Source organism: Numida meleagris, chromosome 2, assembly GCF_002078875.1.
Source record: "Numida meleagris isolate 19003 breed g44 Domestic line chromosome 2, NumMel1.0, whole genome shotgun sequence".
Lineage (NCBI taxonomy): Eukaryota > Metazoa > Chordata > Aves > Galliformes > Numididae > Numida > Numida meleagris.
This window is the reverse complement of record NC_034410.1, coordinates 140,574,736-140,587,113: the sequence shown is the minus strand read 5'-3', so window position 1 is coordinate 140,587,113 and position 12,378 is coordinate 140,574,736. Positions and strand designations below refer to the sequence as shown.

The window sequence follows — 12,378 nt, the reverse complement described above, 5'->3', positions numbered from 1 at the left end:
CTCACTAAATTATTTCACTCAGTGACACGTCTGCCCATTTCTTGAACACGTCCAGGGACGATAATTCCACCACCTCCCTGGGCAGCCTGTTCCAATTCATTACTGCTCTTTTGGAGAATAAATTTTTCCTAATATCCAACCTGAACTATCCAAATTGCCCATGAATATAGGATGCACAAGCATCAGGAGACCTTCCCTTCCAGACTCTCTTGACTTTACCTTCATCCTCACTGCTCCAAGCTATTAGCTCTGAGCAGTCTTGGTTGAATTCACATCTTCCCCTTTCATTCCCTTAGTTAGTTTTTGAGTATTGCTTCTTAGCAATACTTGGTACCATCACTGGTGGTGTAGTGGTACCAGAGAGCCTAGGGAAGCCTTCCAAAAAGTTTATAAAAACAACAAATCCCAAGGTGTCTGGTCTCTCATTCTTGGAGGGCTAAAGACAAAGTGTTTTGCGATCTACAGATATTTGATATGTGGACACAAGTCAGGTTAAAATTCCTTTTCGACTTGGGCAAGAGATTAAACTGCACCATTAGACAAGGCTGTTGATTGTAAAGACTTTGGAGAAAACCAGTGACTTCACCAAGGACACAGGGTTCAGATAATTTCAATGTATTTAAGCCCATTTCCAGCAGCAATATCCATACGTGTATCCCCGCTGCACACCTACAGCACTTGGAGGGAAAACCCCATCCCGGCAGAGCTCCAAGCAGGCACCGTGCTGCCTTCTGCACTGCCAGGGTTTACATGGCTCTGCTTTGCATGACATGGATGGACTTACTCACTGTTGTTCATTTATTGGAAATGCCAAAATGGTGGGAGATTGTTAAAATGACAACACTACTCCAAAAAAAAAAAAAAAGATAAATATTTGGCGTGGGAAAGTGAACTATAATTGGCTTGTAATTATAATGCCGTTAAAATAGATGTTTTCAAGAAGTCAGATAAACATTGTGAAATAAGGAACTTGGCTGCATATTACATCTGAAGTTTTAAAAGATATCTCCCTTGGAGTTAACCATCTTTATTGCCTGTTCTGCTTTGTACTGCTGAAAAGTCAAAGACTGATCAGTTTTGACTGAAGATTTGTCCTGATCCTGAAAAATAGAGTCCAATCAGATAATCGCAGAGGAAATGAAAACAGCACTTTTAATGAGGGTCTGGTGTTTTCCTGAAAACACAAAACACAAAGTCCTCATCCTGTTTAAGATCTTTGCAATCTGTAAAGCCAGTACTAATCTCTGCTGGAGAAATTCTGTATAACTTAGGACAGTGGTATCTTGCCTCCTGCCTGGGCTTGGTGACCACATTTTAACTTGATTGCAGTGCAGTTACTCTAGACTGACAGCAGCGTAACAGAAAGACAAGTCAGATCTCAGTTCTGTGCAAAGGAGGTGCCTGTCCATAATGCTTGGTATCATTTTCATGCACCTAACAAAAGTAAGTGCTATTGTTCATTTCCTTTACTGATGCTATCATTCTGTCTGAGAAGGCAATTTAATATAAAAAGAAGGCTTGGGTGCTTAGAATTTTCTGAAAATTACTTTCTTTATCTGAATTTTGTTGGGCAAAATCAGTTCAAGAATAGATTTTTGTTTTCCCTAGAATGATTATGTTCTTTAAAACGTTTTAAAACCATGGTTGGTGGTTTTCTCTTTCATTTCTTAGATGCATTTAAAGTCAGTTCAATCTTTACAGAGCGAGGAGTATGCAAATAGTGTGTGCACATGTGTGTTCAAATAACTCAAAACGAGTTCCTTCTTCAAAAATTGGATTTTTTTGTGTTGTACATATGATGCTGCATTCTGTGATATCTACGAAAAGCCCTCATTCATTTTGAAGGCTGTGGGATTAGGCTAACATTAAGTACTTTGCTTATAGCCAGATTAGTTTTGAAAATTAAGTTAGTCTGGTTTCATAAAGAACACACAAGGTTAGATATGTGAACATATGTTCGTAACATCACACATGCAAATTTAGGAGAATATGATTCTTTGTACTGAAATAAACTGTCCACAGAATACTGACACATGTAGTAATAATGACAGTGCTTATCTGGGCATCCTAATTACCTTTTAGCTGTAGGTGCAGCCGTTTCATTGCTTGACCTGGCTTTTCTAATGTATTGCCCTCAGGGTGGGTGGAAGGAATAATGTGAAGGGGTGAGTTATTGTTATTAATGCACCTAGAAGAAGGCAGTGCCTATTTCAGTGATGCTATGATTGACATCAGTTCTCAGCACTGCTCAATGGACTCAGAGCTGTGGTAACCCAAGCCCTTGATCTTGTCTCTGCCAATGCTCAGCATCAGTTGCAAGCCAAGACAATAATGAATAATAATTTCAGCCCAGCAAGAGTTTTGTGCTGACTTCTTTTAATAGAGGACCACCTTATGCAGTCCATGAATGAGTGTAGATTAGCAAGGGCTAGCAGGAAGTTGAAGTTGTTGTGGGTAGGTAGTGATAGGACAAGGGGGAATGTTTTAAACTGAAAGAGAGGAGATTTAGATTAGATGTCAGGGGGAAATTTTTCACTGAGAGAGTGGTGAGGTGCTGGTGCAGGCTGCCCAAAGAAGCTGTGGGTATCCCATCCATGGAGGTGCTCAAGGCCAGGTTGGATGGGGCCCTGGGCAGCCTGAGCTGATGGGTGGTAACTCTGCCCATGGCAGGGGGCTGAAACCAGGTGTTCTTTGAGATCCCTTCCAACCCAGTCCTTTTTATGATTCTACTATTCTATGAATTTGTTAGGTAAGATTTCTTTGGCTCCTTTGTTCTCAGTCCTTGGCCTTGTTGTCCTGTAGCTCTGAGCTTCATGGACTTGTTGTTCAATTCAGTGCAAATAAAATACTTTATGTAGATCTGCAAAGAGACAACACAAAATTTTGCTGATCAAACAGAATTTACAGTCATAGTTCCTTATGTGTGCATAGAGAGAGGAGGACAGATTTACAGTTCCTGGTGCAGGCGAGAGAAATGCATCAAAACTAAAGCCAAATTACCCCAGGCCATTGCTAGGAGTCGTGGGAAAAGGCATTTTTCCTCCCTCTCTCCCTGTCTTTCCTTGTTCTGGGTTTGGAGAGCAAGGGCAGAGCCTTTTGGCAGATTTTGTCTTGGAGCCATTCTCCTTTAAGGAGCTTTCCATCCTGCTTGTGAGCAGGTGATACCACGAGTGTGGGTAGTGCTTTGCATGAGCATGCCAGCACTCCCAACCTTTTTAGCAGCCCTCAGAGAGCAGATTCCCAGAAAGAGAGTGAATGTAACATCACCTGCCCTGCACCTTGCCCGAGCCTTCACCATCTGGCCATTGTTTCCACCACGCACCATGGAATTGATACAAAGAGCTTCCCTCCATGGCAACAGGCACAATGACTAAGGTCCGGGGTGGTTTTCTTCATCCTTGAGAATTTTTCAGGTGGTTTTGCATCTCCAGCTCTCAGGGTTTACTTCACTTTACTATAGTTTTCTATTGCACTAGCATCTGGTTTCTCTGCAAACCAGAACAGAAGTGACAACTCACAGCCCCACTTACGGCATGTCCGCCCTTGGTCCCGTTACAGAATTCCCTCAGTCAGTGTGGCATCAGAATAGCAAGTCTTCTGAATAGCAAGTTCTTAGAATAGCAAGTTCTTAGAATAGCAAGTTCTTCACAACAACGTAGATAACAAACAAAGGATTGCTTAACTGTCCCAGAAGTGACACATTAGCTGTGCATACTAAAGAGTATTCTGTTTACACCTTAGCCCTGTCTCCAGACTCCGGAGGCCTCATAGAGATAAGATCTACCAGAGTCTGTTGGGCTCTTTGTTGTTAAGTCTCCCCCCACAATGGCATATGCCAAAACATGAGGGAAGGGTGTCCATGGTTACTCTTACTGTCTCAGCCCTATTTCTATACTCCATCAGGTACTCTTCGACTGTTTTGTCCTTCCTAGGAGGGTTAAAAGCAATCTTATACATGTCTTAAAAGAAGATATCTAGCCCAAGGCAGTACAAGGCTTTTAGACTGTGGAGAAACTTTAATTCTGCTAGGGTCGGCCTTGAGGAGAATGTATGATGTGTTCCACTATGGCTAGATAGAGACTGAGGATGAGAGGCAATTAATGGAAAAGGAGAAGAAAAAAAAAAAAAGGAGGGTAAGGTAGAAGAAAAATAAATGGGAAAGGGCTTTCCATATTTTTCCTTCACGTTTGAAGATCCCACCTGAAGCCTTGTAACATACACTATGGGAGACAGTGTCTGCAGCAGCATGAGCAAAAGCGGTCTTTGGTAAGACATTTGAAGCTATGTCTAGCTCACAGAGAAGCTGGCTGTATTGGTGTAGTGGTAACCTGGAGTGATTTTTCTCCCTAACAGAAACTGCAGGGAGAGAAATCTCCGAAGAATATTAATGATACTCTCAAGGAGTTATTTGGGATCATTCCTGGGGATGGGGACCCGCTGCAGGAGCGAGGCACTTTGACATGCAGACGGTGTGCCGTCGTGGGCAACTCTGGCAACCTTCGTCAGTCTCAGTATGGCCAAGATATTGATTCCCATGACTTTGTGCTCAGGTAAGTAGGCACCAATTCAGCTCCAGAGGTCTCTGCTGTTTTAAGATGCACTGGTATTTTTTGGTACAGGAGAGCAAAAAATATTTCAGGGGCTATCCAGTGAAATCGGCTGCTTAGATCCTGTCTAAACTGTAGGAACATGAACTATGTGTGTTAAAGATAATAGCCTCTTGTTTTAGTCCAGAAGGAAAACATGACCAGTCTTGGGTTTAGAAAGGCTTGATATTGTAGCTTATTCTGCACTGTTCATAATTGCTTATGTTTTAAAAAAAACCCTAAAAAAACTATAATTTTGGATAAACATCTTCTCTGTAGCTAGTGCTTACAAATGATATTTTGCACGCATAACTGAGTTTATCAGATCTTTCTTTCTTACACTGGTTCACTTATAAGCAGTGGTAGGTTGAGAAGGCCAAAGTCACTCAGCTGCAGAGAGGAGACAGCTTACTGGCTAGAGCTACTTTATTATGGGTTGCATCACCTCTGCCTTTTGTGACAATGAGTGTTGTCTGTTTTTTCCTGCTGAAAGACTAGGAGACATGAGGTAGGCAGAGAGAACCACCCAGAGGGCAATCAAGATATTTTTGTCTGACTAAGTTCACCTTGCCAAGCTGTCAGTTCACTGGACCACAGTAGGCCAACATATTCTCCACCTCTACACCGCAACTGCCAGTGCAGCACAATTCAGGGAACCTTGAGGGCAGGTCAGAAGGCCTTCAATGGAGGAACTACTACTGTGTGTGAAATTATGCTCTCAGAAAGAGTGTAATGTTTAGCTGAAGGCAGTTGAAAGTGAGTCAACAGAAGATCAGCACTATTTGACCTGTTAGGCCACCTTAAGCCTTTTGTTTTTTGGTGTGGCTTGGATACCTTGATGTGTTTGATAAATTATTTCAGGGATTGCTTCCTTCATTTGAGTGCCTTGCCCTCAGCAACAAATACCTTCCCAGAGGCAGTCAGCCAATCAGATCTTCACGTACATGACGAGAAGTGAAGAGCCTCCCACCTTAATCCCACAGGTTGTAAATGTGTAGCAGTGGAGGTGCATACGTGCTTAACTCGGTGTCCCTTGCTATGGAGACCACCTTATTCCTATGTGGACTTTCTTACCTTGCCTGGCCTACATTTCCAAAATTTGTATAGAAAAGCCTGGCAGTCTCTGCTGGAATCAAAGTCATATATATATGTATTTTTTTTTTAATAGTAACTAGGGAGATGTGTGTTTCTGCTCTGAGGTTTTAGGCTTCCCGGAGTTGTGCATCCCTGGCAAAGAGGAAACTCTCTGTGGGCCAAGGTAAACTGCATGAGTTTCAATAGGGCCAAGTGTCAGGTCCTGCACTTTGGTCACAACAACCCCAGGCAACCCTACAGGCTTGGGGAGGAGTGGCTGGAAAGCTGCCTGATGGAAAGCGACCTTGGTGTGCTGATGGACAGTCAGCTGAATATGAGCCAGCAGTGTGCCCAGGTGGCCAAGAAGGCCAATGGCATCCTGGCTTGTATCGGGAATGGTGTGGTGAGTAGGACTAGGGAAGTCATCCTGCCCCTGTATTCAGTACTGGTGAGGCCCCACCTCAAGTACTGTGTTCAGTTTTGGGCGCCTCAATACAGAAAAGACACTGAGGTGCTGGAGCAGGTCCAAAGAAGGGCAACAAGGCTGGTGAAGGGCTTGGAGAATATGCCCTATGAGGAGCAACTAAAGGAACTGGGGCTGTTTAGTCTGGGGAAGAGGAGGCTGAGAGGAGACCTTATTGCTCTCTTCAAATACCTGAAAGGTGATTGCAGTGAGAGCGGGGTTGGTCTCTTCTCACTGGTGACAGGTGACAGGACAAGGGCAAACGGCCTCACGTTACACCAGGGGAGGTTTAGGTTGGGTATTAGGAAAAACTTCTTTACAGAAAGGGTTGTTAAGCACTGGAACAGGCTCCCCAGGGAGGTGGTGGAGTCACCATCCTTGAAAGTGTTTAAAAGCCATTTAGATGTGGTGCTTAGGGATATGATTTAGTGGTGGGTTGTTAGGGTTGTATGGTTAGGTTGCGTTTGGACTTGATGATCTTGAAGGTCTTTTCCAACCTGAGCAATTCTATGATTCTATGATTTGAAACTTATTGTGCCAGTCTCTGACTTAGAATCATAGAATCTTAGAACCCTTATTGTTGGAAGGGACCTTCAAAGATCATCTTGTCCAACCCCCTTGCAATGAACAGGAACATCCACTGATAGATCAGGTTGCCCAGAGCCTGATCCAGCCTCACCTTGAAAGTCTTCAGGGATGGGGCATCCCCCACGTCTCTGGGCAACCTGCGCCAGTGCCTCACCCCCATCACTGCGAAAGACTTTTTCCTCATATGTGACTTCTAGTTTAGCTGTCTCAAGCCATATCTGAATGATGGCATAAGATTTTAGGATGTGTTAAAGGAATTTGTGCAGAGGAGGTGACCCCTCCACGTGCTAATCCAACAAACGAAATCCGTGGTGACCTGATAATTCACTTGCATGTGCTCTGTCAATAGATCCAAGTGTAGGAAAGAGCCTGAGGTGACACTCTTCTTTCCATACACTGTGTTCCAGGTCACTTTTATTTGTTTAATTGTCTGTTTTCTTGACAAAGGGAAATCTCAGTCCTTCCTGTTGGGACTGTTTGTGATTGCTGCCTTCTGCTGTGCCTGCCTACCTTTGCTCCCCTTGTAAGTGACACAGACCTGTGGGCAGATTGTGTCCGTAACTGAGATGCAGTCCTTGGCTTTGTCTTCACAGAAAACATGCCATGTATAATATACTTCAGACTGACTAATCTCAAGATAGAAATGTAGGAATTCTCATACTTTGTAGAGTACTTTTACAGATTACAGTGAGGATCCCTAAAGCTGGCGAGGAAGAGACAACTCAGCAACAAGCCCACACAGGCCATCAGGATGTTCTATCTATGTTAATAACTCTGTTTGAGGAAATTAGAATAAATTTAACTAATTCACCTGGGGGAGCACTGCAAGAACGCAGCCTGGCATAAACTTGCTAAAGAGTTTACCTCCCTGTTAGCAGTGGCCACAGCACTATGTTATCCAGCAGCGTATGATGCTGACCATCATTTCATCAGCTACATCCTTCCTTGTCCTCCTTCCAGGAGCTGAGCTTCTGTCTCTACAGGAGACTCCTTTGGGCAACAGAGAAACTTATTTTGCTCAGAGCCGACCTGAGGGTTTCTCCTGGTATTGTACTGTACCATGGAGATATGCAAGGTCAGTCACACTGTAGGGTTCTCTGATCTGCAGACTGGGTATAAAGCAGATATTAGCAAGCTTTGAAGCTGGTTTTGTAGTGCTCCTTGTTCCCTACATACATGATCAAAGTTGAGGAAATGAAGGGTTTGGCAGCAGATCCTGCATTTACCACTGAGAATTTAGTGATTTCTCATGAAAGGACCATAAGGAGTATTTGCTGCTTCTCATCACACATAACATGGTTTGTTACCTTCACCTTAGGCATCCAAATACACCTGTACAAATGAGGCAAATGAAACTGCATGAAGTTAAGTTGATGGATTTGAGGGCAGTAATTTTCTCACCTACAAGAGGTGTAATTAATACATTAATTAGGGTGAGAAGATGTTTGTGCTGATGTAAAGGAGACTGTAAAGGGGACCCAGGGACATGCTCAGAGAGACACCTTCCTTGCAGACAAACCCAACTGCACACTAAAGCCTATCCTTTATTTGCTTTTAATTTATCCACTGTGAAGGTCACTTCATCTCCCTGGGGAGCCTTACACCTGAAGACCCTACATACAACAGTCTCTTTAGCCATGGGAGAATTTTCCTGCTGCTTCAAGCAAGAAAAATCACGTTTGTGCCTATCTAATTCATTTCCCACTTTCTTACTCTCTTACTTCTTGTTTTTGGGCTGTAGAATGAACCGTGCACCCACCATTGGCTACGAATCAGATGTTGGGAGCAAGACCACCCACCACTTTGTTTATCCTGAGAGCTACAAAGAGCTGGCAGAAAATGTGAGCATGATCGTGATCCCCTTCAAAACCCTGGACCTGCGCTGGATTGTCACCGCTCTCACCACAGGCACTATCAATTTGTGAGTAAGAGCAGTCCCAAGTGGACAGGCTGAAGGATGGCTGCTATGAGGGTCTGTGAAGGTCCCCTATAGGTTAATCAGAGATGGGGATTTGCCCAATGTAGTCTTTCCACTCCTACAGCAACATAAGGTATGGAATCAGGCATTTTATGGGTTAATCATTTAATGGAGGTCTTAGCCACCCACATTATCCTGCCTGTGACATTTCAATGGCCAAATGATACTCCAGCATACTAGCATACCATGGCCAAATGATACTGCAGCATTATCCGCCTTGCAGAAGTGGACAAGGGGGCAGAGAGGAATCATAGAATCATTTAAGTTGGAAGGGATCTTTAAAGGTCACCTAGTCCCCCTGCACTGAACAGGGACAGCTACAGCTAGATCAGGTTGCCCAGAGCCCTGTCCAGCCTCACCTTGAATGTCTCCAGGGACAGGGCATCCACCGCCTCTGTGGGCAACCTGTTCTGGTGCTTCACTATCCTTACTGTAAAATACTTTTTTTTTCCACATCTAAATCACTCCTCTTTTAGTTTGAAACGGTTTCCCCTTGTCTTGTCACAACAAACCCTGCTAAAGAGTCTGTCCCCTTCCTTCTTTTAGCCCCCCTTTAGCTGTTGAAAGGCTGCCCACAGGTCTCCTGGAAGCCTTCTCTTCTCCAGGTTGAACAGACCGAGCTCTCTCAGCCTGTCCTGGTATACTGTAGAATGTTGCTGATGGCTCGTGTAAGGCAGCAAGAGCAGATACAGACCACGGCGCTGAGACATCCATCCAGAGCGTCTTCCCTTGGGCATGCTGATCAGAAGCTCGATGCATTTTACCTGTTCAGAAGACACCTACTTCTCCCAGGTCTTCCCTTAAAACATTTCTCTGAATAGACCCATACCCATCTGTAGGAAAGCTGGATCCATGTGAGAGCATTATTTTGCTCTGAGACTCACTCTCAGGTTGGAAAGCCCCTTCAAATTCTTTCGCTTCCTACACTCTTTCTCAGCCTCTCATCCCTTCCCTTCTACCTGCTTCAGAGACCAAAGCCACCATTTGAGCTCTCTGTCTGGTGTTACTTTAATTTCATGATTGGAAATTGTCTCCAGTCCAGGTGCTCTGGCACAAATCCATATCAGAGCTCAAATGTACAGTGGATGTCAGAGATGTGGTGGGATCAGATCTGTAGCTAATTGCAGGGCTGAGATTGGAGCAGGCCTTTGGGATAGGTTGCAGCAGAGAGGAGCGATGGAAAATGAAAACTTGACTATACTTATCAGCTGTTACCTGAGCAGTACTGATCCTTTCTTGATTTTTCAGGAGAGGAAGAACAGTCCTGCCTCCACCTTTCTCAAGAAAATCAACTGTTCCTCCTTTGTGTGACTCAGAGCCACATGGCTCAGAGCAGAGGGAGAGCTGGAAATGGCTCATCCTGCCCTGACTGCTCAGTGCAGCTCTCCACTGGCTGTGCTGGTGTCCTCCTCCATATCCTGGGCTTCAGTGCCTGAATCTGACCAGAGACACTCAGAATCACAGAACCATGGAATGGTTTGGGTTAGAAGGGTTATTAAAGCTTATCCAGTTCCAACCACCCTGCCTTGAGCAGGGCTGCCACTCACCAGCTCAGGCTGCCCAGAGCCCTATCCAACCTGGCCTTGAACACCTCCAGGAGCAGGGTATCCACAGCTTCTCTGAGCAGCCTGTGCCAGTGCCTCACTACATTGATAATGAAGAAATTCCTCCTAACATCTGCCCTCATTCCATTTAAAACCCTTGTCCTCACTACATCCCCTTGTAAAACATCCCTCTCCAGCTTTCCTGTAAGCTCTGATCAGCCTCACAGCCACTTCTGGACCTGCTCCAACAGGCCCACGTCCTTGGTGTGTTGGGGGCTCCTGCATTATTCCAGGTGCAGTCTCATGAGAGCAGAGGTGGAGTTTTACATCCTCTCAGAAAGGATTTGCAGGGAGAACAAACAAATAATTATTCTAAGAAGAGGCAAATCTGTCTTCAGCTATCCTGGGACTTTCAGTGGGGAGTGATGGTGATGGAAGAGGGTGAATTTGGGTTTGGTGTAGATGAAGACAGAGGATTGCTCTGTGTATCCTCCACTAGGTTTTTATTTCTCCTTTTCCCATTCATGCCTTGCTCCCTCAATTTGCCTCAGATAACCCAGCTGAAAGCCATGAACTTCTGCTCAACTTTGCCACAACTGAGGGGCAACATCTTTGCTCTATCGGTATGAAGGTATCTCAGGATATCATGGCACATGGTGACTGAGAGCCACACAGAGGAGCTAAGATTGTTTTGTGTGGCACTTGTGTGACTTAGCCTTCAGTTAACACATTTTACCTGGCAATAATGCACCACAATGATATTTGTTCTCTCTTTCTTCTTTATGAGTACTTTCAGATTGAAGTGCATTTTTGGCAGCACTAGAATTAGAAATGTGAACAAAGGATTTGTTTCTTCTGGATGCTTGCTAGCAGATTCTCTCCTCCCATAAAATAGCTTTTTGTAATTCAGAGAATGAAATATGTGATATTTGTGCTGTGTGTGAGGTTATCTGCTGGCTGTAAAGCCACAACCTTGTAGGATTGCTACACACAGACAGCAACAGCAGATCAGATTGTTTTATTTCAAGGAGAAGTATTTTAAGACATTGCAACTTTTGTCCCAATCTCAGATCCTCAGAAGATGAAAAACTTGCAAAAATATATTCCTCTTGACTGAGGATTAGACCTTCTTTGCATTTCTAAGGAAAACTTTTTGATGAGACAATAAATAGAGTTTTAATTCTTTTTTCATATACTTTCCTCTTAGCAGTTGCATTTTTGATCCTCTTTATTTCTCATTAAGATTCTCTTAATTTGTAATAAATGTGATTTAGTTTCTTCTTAGCTTTTTTTTTTTTGTCACTAGCACTTATTATGTCCGGTCATAAGTTGTCTCAAAAAGTTCATTTTCAGAACACAGTCATAACTCAGATAAATCAGCCCACTTAGAAAATCAGCTAAAAAATATCACTGACCTTTTTTTGCAAGGCTTAATTCATTTCTTTCATAAGCTATGTTGATAGAAAGGTTGAAAAACTCTGGCCTTAAGCCTGGATCCAAATCCTATCAGGAAGCAGTGGAAGGCTCCCAGCTGCTTTCAGTGGCCTTTGAAGGAAGCCCCTTGCTGCATCTTTGTCAAATCCATGTCTGTGCTAGGAAGAGGAGCTCGCTGGGGGCCAGTTCATACAGTCATTGAATCATTACCGTTGCAAAAGAACACTAAGATCATCTAGTCCAACCATCAACCCATCATCAGTTGCTGCTATCATCACCCATCCATGTTTCCATCACTGTTGCTGCTCTGTGCCCAAACTGCAAATCCATTCACTGTGTTCTGTGGAGTATTTACCTTTCAGAGGTCACAGCAAGTGGGTTGCAGTGAGTGATTAAGTAGAGTGAGCCCTAGCCTGGCTGAAACATACAATTGGTTAACTACAAGTCAATAACAGGAATTAGAAATCAGCACATAAAGGGAGAAATATCTCTGCTTAGTAAGTTGCAGGATATGTATTTATAATTAGATTTTATTAATAGGCTTGGTAAGCAGCTGGTGTAAATCAGTATGTATTTATCACATGGAAGGAATAACAGTATTTTAAGATTTTTGCCATACTCATAGCAGGGCAATTGCGTAATTAATAAGTTTGCACATGCTGGATAATAAAACCAGACAATCATAAGCACACAAATCATAACAATACATTA

At 43.6% G+C, this 12,378-nt stretch overlaps 1 protein-coding gene across 3 annotated transcripts in view; it reads left to right on the top strand.

Annotated features, from left to right (window-relative positions):
- The window catches only part of ST3GAL1 (ST3 beta-galactoside alpha-2,3-sialyltransferase 1), a 77,266-nt gene that overhangs the window by 54,766 nt on the left and 10,122 nt on the right, over window positions 1-12,378 (top strand). For all 3 annotated transcript variants that reach the window (XM_021386622.1, XM_021386624.1, XM_021386623.1), the window contains exons 3-4: window positions 4,354-4,550; window positions 8,453-8,632. In XM_021386622.1, the coding sequence (XP_021242297.1) occupies window positions 4,354-4,550; window positions 8,453-8,632 (377 nt within the window). The remainder of the gene's footprint in view (window positions 1-4,353; window positions 4,551-8,452; window positions 8,633-12,378) is intronic.